This window comes from Talpa occidentalis, unplaced genomic scaffold (assembly GCF_014898055.3).
Source record: "Talpa occidentalis isolate TD23 unplaced genomic scaffold, MPIMG_talOcc4v2.1 talOcc4.11, whole genome shotgun sequence".
Taxonomy (NCBI): Eukaryota; Metazoa; Chordata; class Mammalia; order Eulipotyphla; family Talpidae; genus Talpa; species Talpa occidentalis.
This window is the reverse complement of record NW_023601104.1, coordinates 65,947,291-65,962,327: the sequence shown is the minus strand read 5'-3', so window position 1 is coordinate 65,962,327 and position 15,037 is coordinate 65,947,291. Positions and strand designations below refer to the sequence as shown.

Genomic DNA, 15,037 nt, shown 5'->3' with positions numbered 1-15,037 from the left:
TCTGTTCAATCAGTGACACTGATTAAACTTATTATCCTAGAAAAGCTCAATCATTAGGAATTTGGGACTTTTGGTAAATGTGTTCTTGCTCTGCACAAGGAGTCCCAGTGTCTCATGGGAGCAAACAAAGGATTAGTGGAAGAGGCTGGAGGCATTTGGGGAGCCAACTGCTCTAGGAACTGTTAGTTGACAACAGGGCAGGGGTGAGGTCTGGGTCACTTTGGACATAGCTACCAGTAAGCCAGCTGGAGGGAAGTACACTGAAGGGAATTAGTTTGTAGAGAGGGGACTCCTGGCTTTGCAGGAGGGAAGAAGCTACTCAAAATATGCTGGTTAAGCCATTTGCTGGTTTTTTTCCTTTTTTGCAATTAAAATTTCTCTAATTGGACAGAATGGAGATAGTGAGTAATTGCTATATAATTGTGTGTTTCAGCTGTTCAGACAAGAGGTGCTTTTCTAACTTTCCCTTCTGATGTTCACAGAGCACTTTGATACAACCCACTTATCCATCGTGAGCAGGGGCACAATGAGCTCTGCTCACTCGCACTGATCCAAAAAAAACCTCTGTAGCATTTTTTTTCACATGATTTTACCTATTGTTCTTAAATGATCAGCAACAGGTTATCTAATCTTTAAATAATTCAAAATTTTAAACATAGGCTTTAGAGGCACATTTGTTTAGGTAGGGGCTCATTTTTCAAAAGGGAGAGAGAGTCAACCCTGGAGCAAAGCTTCAAGGAAGACTAATCACGCCCCAAACAACACTGCTGACAAACAGCTATGAAGAAAAGGTTGAATTCAAGTCCCAGCTTTCCTTAGAGAAGCAATCTGTCATTTTTTTTTTTTTTGGGGGGGGGGTGCTTTCCCATATCACTTTATTTTTTTTTAATTTTATTTTTTTATGTATTTTTTGCATCATTGTTTATTTTTAAACAATGTTTGCTCCCCCACCCACCCCAGGTGTAGTCCCCATAGAATTTCCTTCACTAATGCACCCGTGCACTATCACCTCAGTCCCCTGTGCTCCTCCCTCCCTCCCTCTGTTCCCTCTCCCTCCTCCTCCCCTGCAGGATATCTGATTTATAATTGTCTGTTTGTTTTTGTTTTGTTGTGTTTTGTATTGTTATTATTATTTTCCCCTGATGTCTTATTATTAATGTTATTTGCTGCCCACAGCCTATCAAAACAGAAAGAGAATGTATCTTTCCTCCGGTTTGAAGGACAATGGAGAAGAGGAAGGGAAGACTTGGTCGAGTGACATGCAGCACTTGAGGCCAGCAACTGCCACTTGCTGCTCTTGTAATGCTACCCTGTCCACCATCCTGTATCTTACACTCTAAAAGTGGAAGAATCCCATTGTCCTTCAAACCTGAGGAAAGGTACATTCTCTTTCTGTTTTGATAGGCTGTGGGCAGCAAATAACATTAATAATTAATAAAAATTAAGATCCCCCAATTAAAGATCCCCAATTAAAAAGCATCTCAAAATTTAGTAAGTTTTTTAGGCTCACAAAACAGTCGTACTCCATGAAAAATATACTGCTCTTCATACCTTCCATATTCCTCAGTCCAGTTATAGATATTTCTGGTAAGTTTAATCCATTCCTCAGGGTTGAATACAATCTCTGAAGGAACTAATTTGTCACAAGAACCCCATGGCCACAGTGCATAATTCTTCTTCCAGGTTGGATCCCCTTCATGAATTCCTATGCAAACAAACGTTTCTTTCCTATTGGAAACAGAAAAAAAAAAACATTTAAAACTTAAAGTTCTAAATGTTAAGTAAATTTAATGTCCTAAGGGTCACTTTTGATTACTTAAACATCTATAAACCATTTGTAAACATTTTCATTTACTTAAAATCTTTCTTAAATAGACTGTTTAACAGCTATATTAGTCTGAAAAAGTTAATTTGGGCTTTTAAGGCTTCAACATTTTGTTCATACCAACATTATCACGCTATGCTATCATTCATCTGTTTCATGTTTAAGGCACCACCTGAAACCCTCTCTGAAAGACTGTAACAGCAGGGATTATGCCCACACGTCTGCAGCTCATAGAGTTGTTGGGACATATTAGATATTGAATATTTACCAAATAAATGTAGGATGAACGGCCCCAGGCAGAATTAATTGCCTCATCCATGTTCCTAGAACACTTGCCTTATGTGGTCAGCCAAAGCATCCATTCAGTAAACACATACTGAACATTTGCTGTGTCTCACACTTCACGAGACTGTGCTAGCCTAATGCCTATCCTATCCTATTATGGCTAGCTACACTCACATTTAGGTACACACGACTAGACTGTGGTCTACTTGAATTTGGAACTGAGTTTCATTTTATTGCCAGGACCTAGTGTATAAGCTGGAATGCAGCAGTCAAAGAACATTTGCAGGGTTGAATTAAATAATTCATAAAAAGTATCTATTTGGCAATATTAATGGTTCTTAATATTTATTCCAAAATAGAACATTTAAATATTACTCTACAAGCTCATATATACCCATTATTTTCATTATTACTTCATGAACCATAGTAAACTTCAGGCTCTAAATACCAAAAGAGCCATATTATTATGTTCTTAGTAAAGGATAATTTACCTTTGGGATTTACAAGGAATTTCTGCAGTTCCCTTTATAGGAGAATAGAAATTATGAAAAAAGTTTTTCTTCATGCTCTGGACCATTCTAAGCATTTCATGGACAGGAGAAATGTTCAACACTATACCATTGAAAGAGTTATTTATTCTTGACCTTGATCATTCTTGAATAATTTTATGTTCTCAAGTACAGAATTCTTATGTTATCTCAACCTGCATAACTGTAGGTGTTTTTCTTATTTATAAAAAGTGTTTTATCCTTTATATTAAAAAAAATCCTTAAGCTATTTTTATATAGTGATTATTCCTGGAAAACATTTGCTTTTACACTTAAAAGGAGGCCATGGTGTTGATGGGAGGGGGGGCTATAATTGCTTCTGATCCACCTGCAATGATTTCAAGTAGGCAGGCACATCTCCAATTTCTCTGAATTGTACTAAGATCTTATTTGCTATTCTTGCTAATCTGTCTTTAGTTTTCCTTTACTCAGAACAATAACATTTATTTCTGCCTGGCCTCATTTATGCACAGATATTCAATTTAATTACAAAGATAATCTCACCAGTGACGGGGAAATAGGTGTAGAAAATTGGTCTTTTGGATGAAGCACAGCTGTACATAAACAATTTTAGAAGAGCTTAAGATTTTTAGAAAAGCTATTATATGAAAAGAATGCTTACTGTTTATTTATTTCAAGAAAATGATAAAGATTAAATGTGACCATTCCACTAGGTAATATTCCTTCCACAGGATTCCACCGGTTCCCAGGAAAGTTGACACCTGGCAAATGTTTTGCCATCTTGGGTAAATACCACTCGTAAGTCATCATCTGTCAGCGAAATAACATATGATGCCATCCTTTTAATATATTTCTTAAAAAAGAGTCAAGTTTATCAATGAAAAGCTCTAAAATGTGAATATGCTATATATATAATTATAGGAACATAACTGAAAAACACATACAAGTGTAACCAAGGTGTGTGGCACAGACCACTCCTCCATGACTCGAATCTTGGATTTCACGTCGTAAGCTATGACTATCATCAGTGACATCAGTACTGAGTCTCATTTTCCCTCCATTCCTCTGGCAGACTACCCAGAAGGACCTTTTCCCCTTCCAGTATCTAGAACATGTGTACCCAACTTTCAGAACCAGCTTAAACATCATTTCCTCATTTAACTAGAAATGACTAATTTTAATCTAGGTGTACACTGTAAGTACTCAAAATGTACAAAATTGGATTGTAATACCTAATAATTTCAGTTCTTGGGGATAGTAGCATGAATTATATATCCACTATAAACTATGATATAATATTCCTCATTTAATTCTCATAATAACCTCACTGAATGAGAATAATGAGAATAATTATACTGTCGATAACCTATTCAATAGTCAGTGCCTTCCTGTTTCTCACTAACATTGCCCCGACTTTGATCAGGTAGCCCAGGTAGTGACATGCTCCTTCTCCTTATCTATGAATAGTTTGGGATGGGGGCATGTGACATAGTGCTGGTTAGTGGGGCTACAGTGGAGAGGTGCTGAGGGTTACTCCCAATGCTTGAGGATGTGATATTTGCAGCAACTGGGTATCCATCAGTTCAAGAGACCACAGGAGCTGCCCCAGAACACTGGCTTCATTGAACTGCTTGTATTATCAAACCTAAAATCCTATCTCCAGACTACTTATTATATTAGGAAAAAATTCCACAATTTAAATCACTCTTTAGTCAGGTATTTGTTTCTTGCATTCAAAAGCATCCTAATTTGTATGACAATCATTTCCATTGATTTGAAAGGAAAAGTCACCATCCCCATGTCACATATGTAGACTTGAACTGAGGGCTGAAATTCATGCTTCTCAACTACACTAGCTGCCATCCCAAATAGTATTTAAAATTACAGTGTGATACTATAATATCAATAAATAATCTAGCATTGGTTAGAAGCTGGACTGACAATCAAATTAATCTGTGTAAATGATGTAAATGCAAAGTGCTTACAGAAATAGGTGTCATTTGCAAATTGTCTTATATGTCTAAGTCTGTTCATACAGTTTTCTCTGAAAAATTCTAACTATTCAGTAATTCAACAAAATTTATAAAAAGTACTATGCTTAATAATGTGCTTAAACTAGCCATAATTTTTTTAAGATTAAGAATTTCTCTTTTCTTGATGATATCAGATAGATTTGTTCACTTTAAGTATTTATGGTTTACATAATAAGTCTTATAAATTAAATATATTGTTCAGTTCCAGAAGATTATTCTAATAGACCTAGAAATTTTCACAAGTCTTCTACAAATACATTTTTGTCCTGAGATTAACAAAGGTTACACAAAAATTTTGTAGCAGATTCACGGTTAATGACTTCTATCTTGAAAGAAGTTTTTACTTACTTGTAGTATGACTTATTTTATAGTCAACCTTATTTTTTATTATAATCCCTGGACCAGCGGGCAGTGTTAATTTGAATGGTTAAGTTGGCTAAATGTAAAAGAACAATTTAAAAATAAATATACAATCCAATATTTTCATGATTTGTCATGTGAACTAGAAACTTGGGATATTATTTGAATTTAACATGAAACTCATTAATACTTAAAACGTTCAGAATAAATGAGAAAGAAGCAACACTCATATCTTATAATAGTAGTTAAAATAAAAGAATGTGGGCCTCCCCAGTGGCGCAGCGGTTGAGTGCTGGGTTGCGAAGCTGTCCACGGTCTCTGCGGTGCCGGTTCGATCCCCGGCTGCTCCCTGGCCACCGGAGGAGGGTCCCACATGGCGCTCAGACCTCTCCTGCCGCCCGCTGCTCCCCTCAGCAGTGTACTTCGGTCCTTCTGCCTGCTCTGCTCCCTGCTCTGGCTCTGGTGAATTCTCTCACCCTCCGGCGCTTCTGACTCTACCCAGTGTATGTATAAACAAAACAAACAAACAAATTAAATAAATAAATAAATAAATAAAAGCATGCCTCTATAAAATTAAAAAAAATAAATAAATAAAAATAAAAAAAATAAAATAAAATAAAATAAAAGAATGTGGTATATATTCTACCTATCATGAAAACTGTACCTATCACTGTAAAAAATAGTTTAAAGACATGTTATTAAATGATAAAAATGTTATAAAAATATTACTATATTTTAAGTATATGTTTTAAGTACTTACTTCCTGATCCACTAATGAAATATCTGGCCTCAGTCCCTCGCAATAATGCATGTAACGGATAGAATTCCCTGGCAAGTCACCTCTGAGTAATATAATTGCATCATGAGGCATAGAGGCTAGGAGATTCTTTGCAAATTTACTGATCACGTAGTTGGTCCTTTGGTCACAAGTGCTAAATAAAACAATCAAAACATTAAAATATCAACAGTTTGTTACAGTTTTAATAAGAAAGGGTTTATTTCCAAACTATTCCTTTCCCATAATACAATCTACATTGAGTGTTTCAAATTATTCTCATTTATAACTTCTGAGAAAATACATGTATCTGAAAAAGGAACACTATCATCTAAAACAAAAGGAACTAATTCTATGGCTTAAAAATATTTGCATATTGCTTTCCTTTCAGATTGTACTCAAGTTCTTTTTTTCCAAAAACCTTATCCAATTAAACTAAGTAGGAGTAAATTTTCTGATTCCACTAGGAATTTAAGGTAATTTCATGTTACTGCCCTTTAGTCCAAAGAGATTTTCAAAAATGCAAAAGGAAATCTGCCAATAACTGTCATAAATTTATATGACATTTGTATGACTCTCTTTCATGCAGAGGTTGATCTTTTCTACTACATCCCTGTACCACAGGTTCTTGTCTAGGCAGAGGAATCACTGGGGAATGAGACAAATAAGAAAGAAAATTTGATGAGTTTTTTCCTCTCTCCAGACACTATTTGCCTTTGACAAAGCAGTAAAAGGTTTTTCAATGATGAAGTGGACTTTCTAACTTCAAAGAATAACTGGAAAGAATTCTAAGCACTTCCCAAGCAAAGAGGAAAAGACTAGAAGGGTAAAAGTATTAAAATATGGATCAAAGTCTTTCCTGTTATTATAAGGCCCACTGCATGTAACAGAGGTGAGAAACACAAGTAAAGGTGAACCAGTGGGTGGGTTAGTAACACTAAACAAACACTTCTAGGAATAAAACATTACCCTTGCCTTTACAATTGATGCAATTGCTTCTTACTATGATTCCCTACTTTACAGGGAGAGGACTCATATTTGGCCACCCAGCAAAGTTGTTATCTAATCCATTAACCTGGGGCAAGCAAAAGAATCAAAAGAAAAAAACCCATCCAGCCAGTACAGGCATCCTTGCTGTTGAATCTGGATTGCCCTACAGAATAACTGAGAGGCCTCCTTGGGGGTGTAGGGTTAAGTCACAGTGCTATCATATTATCACCGCTATGGCCTGAGATCGATCCCCGGCCAGGAAGCTAACCCACATGGTGCAGCAGACCTCTCCTGTCTTGCCCACTGCTCCCCTCAGCAGTGTATTTCATTTCAGTCTGCCTGTTCTGTTCCCCACTCTGTCTCTGGTGAATCCTCTCACCCCCCACATCTCTGCCCTATACCCCAGTTCTTTTTTGTATAAATAAATTAATCTTTTTTTTTTAAGACTAATCAAGATAAAAGTCTAATAAAGTAAAAAAAAAAAAAAAGGTTGGGAAACATAGTGTTGGCTTTGCAAACCCTTCTCAGGCTAGCTATGGATTGTGTCTGGGATGTGCATCCTCCTCCTACCAGGCCTCCTGGTGACATAGCCTTTTAACATTGCCTCTATCCTGCTATAATACACAATGTCGGTTTTTAAAGTTAAGTTGGAAAAGAAATTTTACCTTTTGAAATCAATCAACTTATGAAATCAACCAGTCACGTCTCAGTATAACAAAACTTCAGTGGTCTCTTTACTGCTGTAATACTGACTCAATATCGCTGGAAATAATGCACTATCATCTAAAACTAGGACATCTTTTGTGTTAGGCTGAAATTTGTATTTTATTGGGTATTAGTTTTGAAAAGTACATTAATACTAATAAAGCACAAGGGCTGAGATACTTGTATGACTTTAATTATTTAAGAATAATTAATATTTAAACTACAGAATCAACCAGGTAAGAGTCAGATATTACTCCAACAGAGGAACACACAAAAAGGCCCAAATGACTTAAATGGCATATCTACTCCAGATTCTACAAAGTATACCTAGGGTTCCTTAGAGGAAAATATACACATAGTCTGCATGCACTGCCCTATCCCTTGTTGGCCATACCCTGAAAATACATATCACTCATGCTGAGATTTGGTTCAAAAGTTTTAAGAAGCACCGCATCAGACCAAGCTATGTCACTTTGAACTAAAAGATGAAATAAAGTCCTAGAATCTTAATATTCAAATGTCTCTGACTCGGATGCAAACTTTTCACAACATTTGTGTTACCTGTAATTCGAATATATTTGGTAAGTTACAAAAAGAGTTGCCGAAAGCCATTCCAGACACTGAAGCCCACTGGTATTCAGCAGTCGATTACTCTCAGACACAAGTGCAGCCAAGCCTATGCCAGCTAGGACGGCCACCACTGCATTGCTCTGCATCCAGAATCGTTCTACCTGTGTGAGAGAGATGCAAACAGTGTGTCCAGTGGACTGGTTTACACTGTCAGTTAATTGGTTACTTGCATGTATTGTAAATACTATCATAAACACCTAGTTGCCCGACTGCTGTCATTCAGGTCTTATTAACCGACTTACCCCAGGTCACCTCTATGCATATTTTTTCCAATTTTCCAACATTTCCCAGTTTGACATGTCATTCTTTCCTTTGGACCTACCATTCTGCAACCCTCATGCTGCAGAATGAACTCCTGCAATGTGTGTGTTGGAAGAGAAATGCTTTGGCTTTGCTCCTAATGCTTCCTTGCTTGTGGAGAAGCTCTGCTAGGATAAAACGCCTGGCCCCTTCAATCCCCTCACTTATTTCTTCTGTGTCATATGGTCAGTTAGCGAGCTGGGACTGGGCCTGTATAATTCTCTTTGCCACTCTTTTTCTTTTGGATATGAGCTGCCCAAGGAAGCACTTATCCGGGGACAGATTTATGGTCCCAGTGGGGTGGGGCTAGGGTGAGAGAGGCCCACTCTGTGCAGTGGGTTAAGTCTGGCCATTTGGGGATACAGAGGTGGAAGTCCCCTTGCTCACAGATACAAACCACATTCTCCCACCCATTTTCTGGTTTATCTTGTTTCTCAATTGATTCAGAACTCAGGTGATCTAGTAGGGCATTACCGGTTAGGTCTTTTGAACACACACAAAAACATCTGGTTTCCATTGTTAAAAAGAGCTTCCTACATTTACAGAGTTTATGATACAAAGAGATCTCAAGAGGGGGCAGCTGGGGTCAAAAAGAAATGTGGTTGCTCTTTAACACAGGCCTGGGACTGGTAAGTTTAGAAATAAGGAAATGTGTTGGTAAGAACCCCTAATTACAACTCTATGTTTTTGCTAATTTACAAAATTCTAGGAGAAATGAGGTAGGTCCTATATTGGCAAGCACTCATATAAAGTGACTAACTTAATCTAACTTACATTCATTTTCTTATTTAACTAATGTACTAGTCAGTTAACATTGCATTTTTTTTCCTAAAAAGAGGCCTTCACCTTAGTAGTTCAGTAATTTAACTCTTAATTTATAACAGTGCATATACTATTTCTGAGATAATTTCCTCTTTTTACAAGATTCATGAAAGGTACATTTGTTAATTCTTTACAAACTTTCTGCTCAAAGAATATCTAAGGAAAACTTACCACACCCATGAAAAGAGGTTTTGAAATGTCTAAATTTGCCCTCCAACCAAAGAACAATGAATAAACACAAAGCATTCCAGTAAAAAGCCAGACTAATGAGGGATTCTGTGTGCTCCTATAAAAAAAATTCAAATAGGTCAAAGATTACTTACATGCATGAATATCAATAAATATCACAGTTTTTAAATTATAGAAAAAATATCTGAATCTATAAACTTCCCATTTTTTATGTGGAAACAAAGATCAGGTTTTTAACACCTAAATAGAAAGAGGTAACTAAAACATAGTAAACTATACATACTGTACTAGATACTATGGACAACTTAATTTGGGACTATACAGCAAAAGATAAAAAGTTAGAAGTTGAAGAAGTATAAAATATTAATCTTGTTAAATTTAAGATGTAATTAAATATGCAAAAACCAAAGACTAATTTCAAGCATCAAAATAACAAAGATTTAAAGATGACAAATCTCAATGTTGATGAGACTGCAGTATAGCACATTAGTACAAACTTCAAGGAAAGTTAGTTTAGTAATATAGATTGAGTGTTAAAAATATTCACATTCATCGATCCAATAATTTGAAAAGTAGGCCTAAATCTTTAAGCACTAACTAGAAATGTGGATAAAGATTAATGCATAGAAATGCTTTGGTATTACTTATAAAAGTGAAACAAGTGGAACCAACTTAAAGATTCCTCAAATAGGAGAGCATTTAAATGAATTCTCCTAGGACATAGTATGGAATGTTATATAAACATTTATTTTTTTTAAAGATTTATTTATTTATGCATACAAGAGCTGGGGTACAGGCCAGAGGTACAGGGGGTGAGAGGATTCACCAGGACAGAGAGGGCAACAGAACAGGCAGATTTTACTGCAATAGACTGCTGAGGGGAGCAGTGGGCAAGTCAGGAGAGGTCTGCTGCGGCATGTAGGTTGCTCCCTGGCTGGCTGGGGGATTGAACTCGTGCTGCAGTGGTTGTGGACAGCTTCATAGCTTGTGTCTTAACCCCTTGCGCCACCAAGGAGGCCCAGAATGCTATATAAACATTTAGATGATTTTAAGTATTTTCATGGTATGGGAAAATGCTCACAATATAATGTTAAGTGTTAAGGAAACAAAACTAAGAATGTATGTATATTAAGACATTACATAAAAATACACTCAACAGGCTAGAGAGTAAATGAAAAAATATAAATGAAGGTTAATAGTATAATTTTTTTTTAGGTTTACATTTATCATTGGAAATCTCCAATGAAGATAAATTCTTTTTATCTTCAGAAGAATTAAAATAGCTCTTTGCTTCTTTTGCAAAGAAACAATAATAATTGGCTGTGAGTAGAGTAAGGAGTCAAATCAGAAGTTTAAGACATCAAATGTTAGACAGTAACATACTGTTCAATATTTCAAAACCATTCATTTATAATTTTTAAAAAAGCAAGAAAGTAATACATATTAGCTCTAATAAAACTGGTTAGGGGAGTCATTTATTTGGAATACAAAATAATACAGGCAAGGTTCTACAATGACATTGAAAATATTAACTCAATTAATGAACAAAAAATAAGAGGAAAGGATTTATGTTACTCACTTTCTTGGTAAACATAGATTTGCCCAAACTGCAAGGGCTTGAATGTTGAATGAGAGTTCAGTCCTCATATTTGTTAGCTGAGAACTGAAAAAGACAAAGTAACTTCTTATTGGCAGAAAACAAATTTGGTTATTTCCAAGTAAAATGGTCTTTGTAGAGTACATAATTATGTACTTAACAATTTTCAGGACTGCAGTCAGATTTTTAAATAACTGTCTGCTTTAAATTTGAGGGGGAAAGTACTACAAGAAAGAGTTGAATATTCTGAGATGTTTACCAACTGTAACATTTGGTTACCAATATATAATTTGGGGTAGGCGTGGAACAAATAATTCTTATGTATTTGTGATAGTGTGGAATACTGTGTTGATCTTGTAAACCAATTTATATACTTGACTAGTTTGATAAGAAGTCACCTGAAATGGGTGTTTGAATTTTCTTTTGTTAGCAGTATAGTCATGGTCTCTAGTGATTCAGTTACTGAAAACAAAATTAAATCAAAAGTATTTTTTTTTTTTTGAGATGCAATCATGAAGAAAAAAAAGGGTAAAATAAATGATCTCCAACCATTCTTTTCTTGGTTATCTTCTTCCCTAAAAGGTTTCATTGTTTCCTATATTATTTGGTTCAAAATTATTTAAATAATCAGAGAAATGTATTTTTCCTATAATTAAACTAAATCCTTCCATTAACTTATAAGCATTTTCCAAGCATTATCTAAGTTCTAAAATAGCTTTAGTAGTCTCCAATTTTCTAAAAAAGAAATGACTCTACAAACCATCTCAGAGAACTTTCTTCTTCCTACCGGCAATTTTACTGGAGAAAATGTGATGCCACAATTATGGAAACCACACAATGTATATTTTACTAATGGGGACTCATCATTTATGAGAAGATAGCCTTACTCATTTTCAAATACACTTGAAAAATTGATTCCAGCATGAGGCCCATTTCAAACCATTCTTCAAAAGGAATGAAGTCAGTCTCAAAATTAATTCTTGGAGATCTGTTGCTTAAATGTAAGCTCTAAAACATGGTCACTGCCTAGGGTTAGATTCAATAATTTCCTTGTACAGGATTGCAATTTGGAGATATGCATGGGGAAAGAATTTAATTTGCTTGACTGGAAAAGGGTGGATGAGTAGGTGCCATCATATTGATGGATTTTCTAGTAAGTTAATTATGAGTTGCCTTTCTCAACACTCCTGTCTACCTGAAACAATTAAAGACTAGAAATTCTCTCTCTCAGTCAGAGTGCTAGGATGATGCTGCCATTCTACATTAAGATTTGGCTCCAACAAGTAGTGGGTGTAAGTGGTCATCCCTTTTGTCAAGCTTTTTTGGTTATACAATCTAACTGCTCTAGTTTTAATAAAGGAGACCTTTCATGTCCCCACAGCTGACTTTTATGCTTAACTAATAAAAGTTATCTGTGTGGTCTAGGATTACTCTTGAAAGGTCTTTGGGGTTCATGTGGGATTTACTATATACTAGACATCTGAGCGTGATAAGAACTCCAGAGGTAGGCAAAAGCGAGCAAGCAATGAGTCTTGCAGCATGGAGTGAAGCAGAAGAAAGTAAACGCCCAGAGACACTGGCAAAGCTGCCTTATCTTTAAAAGGAAATCAAGCTTCTTCCTACCTTTCCCCAACAAAAAAAGAAGGAGCTTAATTTAGATATCTCAGACATAGTAAAAAACTTTAAGATCAATTGTGAGAACCATCAAAGTATAATATAAGAATAACTGTCAGTAGGGAAATATTTCCAAGATATAGTATAAAATGAAGAACAGCAGGCTAATAAAACAGTATGCGCCATTATGAGTCTATTTTTTTTAAATAAAATATAAAAGATATTGGAAGGATATACCATAAATGTTAATAGATTAATAATAATGTTTATCTTCATAGGTTGAATGTTTAGGTAATTTAAATTTTATTTTTGCTTACCTATATTTTGTAAGTTTTCTATGACTATATACCATTTTTTTGAGTATGAAAAAAATGACATGTTTAGAAAGAAAAGAAGGATGGATGCAAGGAAGAAAGCAAGCTAGCAAGTAAATTATGAGGACTTATGAACCGCCTCACATGTAGAGTGGAAATATTATCCCCATATTTTTTAAATGATTTCAAATAGTCCTGAGAATTCTGAATTAATAATTAGTTAGGTGACAACTTTTGTGTTATAGAAATCTATTCTTCCCTGATTTTATATTGAAAATATTTAAATATTACAGGATTGTTATAGATATTTTTTAAGTTGTCCTACTCTGTGTAGGTTTTAAAGCAAACATCAACCCATTTTTCAAAGAACTCTAGGAGATAACACAGACAAAACAGATTTGCTTAAGCTGACTCTAATATGGCTGGATGTGAAAAATATGTAAGTCAAGAACAGAATTTAAAGACAACCTAAAAGTCTTGAAAGATTTAATAAATTAAACTCTGAAGAATTAAAAAAGAATAGCTCAATCCAATGTAACAAGAAAATAATTATTCTGATTATGCTAAATACAATGTTATAAAATGTTATAAAATGTATCTAACAGAAAGAAAATAAAATACCAAAACAAATAAGTTATTTATAAAGCAACAGTACATTGAGTAATTTTATATTCAACTTAAAGTTGAAACCTTTTAGTTTTACTGGTTCTACCCTGTTCATTGTTGTATTTATTGCTTACTTTAAACTTTATCATATCGAAGGAAATGATAGAAAATTTGACAGTGTACATAAAAAGCTGTTACTTATCCAGGTGAATATGATATACTGCTTCACAAAGAGATAAACTCAGAAATCCCTAAAATCATTTAAAGGAACTAATAGAGAATTCATTTAAAAAGAGTTTCAAATATTTATACTCACAACAATATTTTAGACATACTGGATCCTATTTCAGTTTTGGCCTAAAGATAAAAGAAAAAATTTATTTGGGCATGCCATGCATTAAAACTGTATTTTAACTATCTTGATTAAATATACAATGCAACATCTCCATTCAAAGACTTACTTCAGAGCCTTATTGATTTTTTTTTTAAAGATTTATTTATTTATACAAGCACTGGGTATAGTCAGAAGCACAGGAGGGTGAGAGAATTCACCAGAGGCAGAACGGGAACAGAGCAGGCAGACGGATGAAACACACTGCTGAGGGGAGCAGCGGGCACAGCGTGCCATGTGGGACCCTCGCCGGTGGCCAGGGATCGAACCAGCACTGCAGAGGCTGCAGGCAGCTTCGCAGCCCAGTGCTCAACAGTTGCGCCACCAGGGGAGGCCCATTATTGATTTTTTTTTTAACAGAAGTCAGTGAAAACTAAACATAGACATCCTTTAAGAAGAATTTCAGGGGCCTCCCTGGGGCACAAAGGATTAAGCACCACACTATGAAGCAATTCGCAGCCTCTGCAGCATAAGTTCGATCCCTGGCCAGCCAGGAGCAACCCACATGGAGCAGCAGACCTCTCCTGACTCGCCCGCTGCTCCCCTCAACAGTATACTTCAGTCAGTCTGCCTGTTCTGTTCCCCACTCTGTCTCTGGTGAATCTTCTCACCCCTTGCATCTCTGGCCTGTACTCCAGCTCTTGTATGCAAAAATAAATCAATCTTTTTTTTTTTTTTTTTTTTTTGCGGGACCCTCGCCAGTGCCCGGGGATCGAACTGGCACTACAGAGGCTGCAGGCAGCCTCGCAACCCAGCACTCAACCACTGCGTCACCAGGGGAGGCCCAAATAAATCAATCTTAAAAAAAAAAAAGAATTTCAGAGATAATAAAAAATTAAACTATGCCAGTAGAAATGATTAACACATTAATGAATTAATAGACATTACACTTCTGTTATAGCCACTCTTAAGCTATTTTTTGTACTTTGATTAGAGTTCATTATCCATTTGTTAGTGTATTTCATAATTATGTATGAATTGTGCAAACTCCAAATCTGGAATGGCCCTCAAACAATATTTTTTGGGGAAACCAATATAAATAAACTACAGCATAAATTGCAACTAAGTTAAAAAAGTCATAATTATCATCTT

The 15,037-nt window shown here is 35.5% G+C and overlaps 1 protein-coding gene across 4 annotated transcripts in view; it reads right to left on the bottom strand.

Moving 5' to 3' along the window:
• Nucleotides 1-15,037, bottom strand: part of TMEM260 (transmembrane protein 260) — a 71,531-nt gene that overhangs the window by 24,351 nt on the left and 32,143 nt on the right. For all 4 annotated transcript variants that reach the window (XR_008550101.1, XR_008550103.1, XR_008550104.1 and 1 more), the window contains exons 7-13: nt 13,871-13,911; nt 11,003-11,086; nt 9,406-9,520; nt 8,044-8,213; nt 5,773-5,944; nt 3,281-3,429; nt 1,552-1,728 (exon numbers count right to left, since the gene is read on the bottom strand). Coding sequence is in view for 1 of the 4 variants with exons in the window: in XM_037503408.2 (XP_037359305.1) it covers nt 1,552-1,728; nt 3,281-3,429; nt 5,773-5,944; nt 8,044-8,213; nt 9,406-9,520; nt 11,003-11,086; nt 13,871-13,911 (908 nt within the window). In the remaining 3 variants the exon portion in view is untranslated. The remainder of the gene's footprint in view (nt 1-1,551; nt 1,729-3,280; nt 3,430-5,772; nt 5,945-8,043; nt 8,214-9,405; nt 9,521-11,002; nt 11,087-13,870; nt 13,912-15,037) is intronic.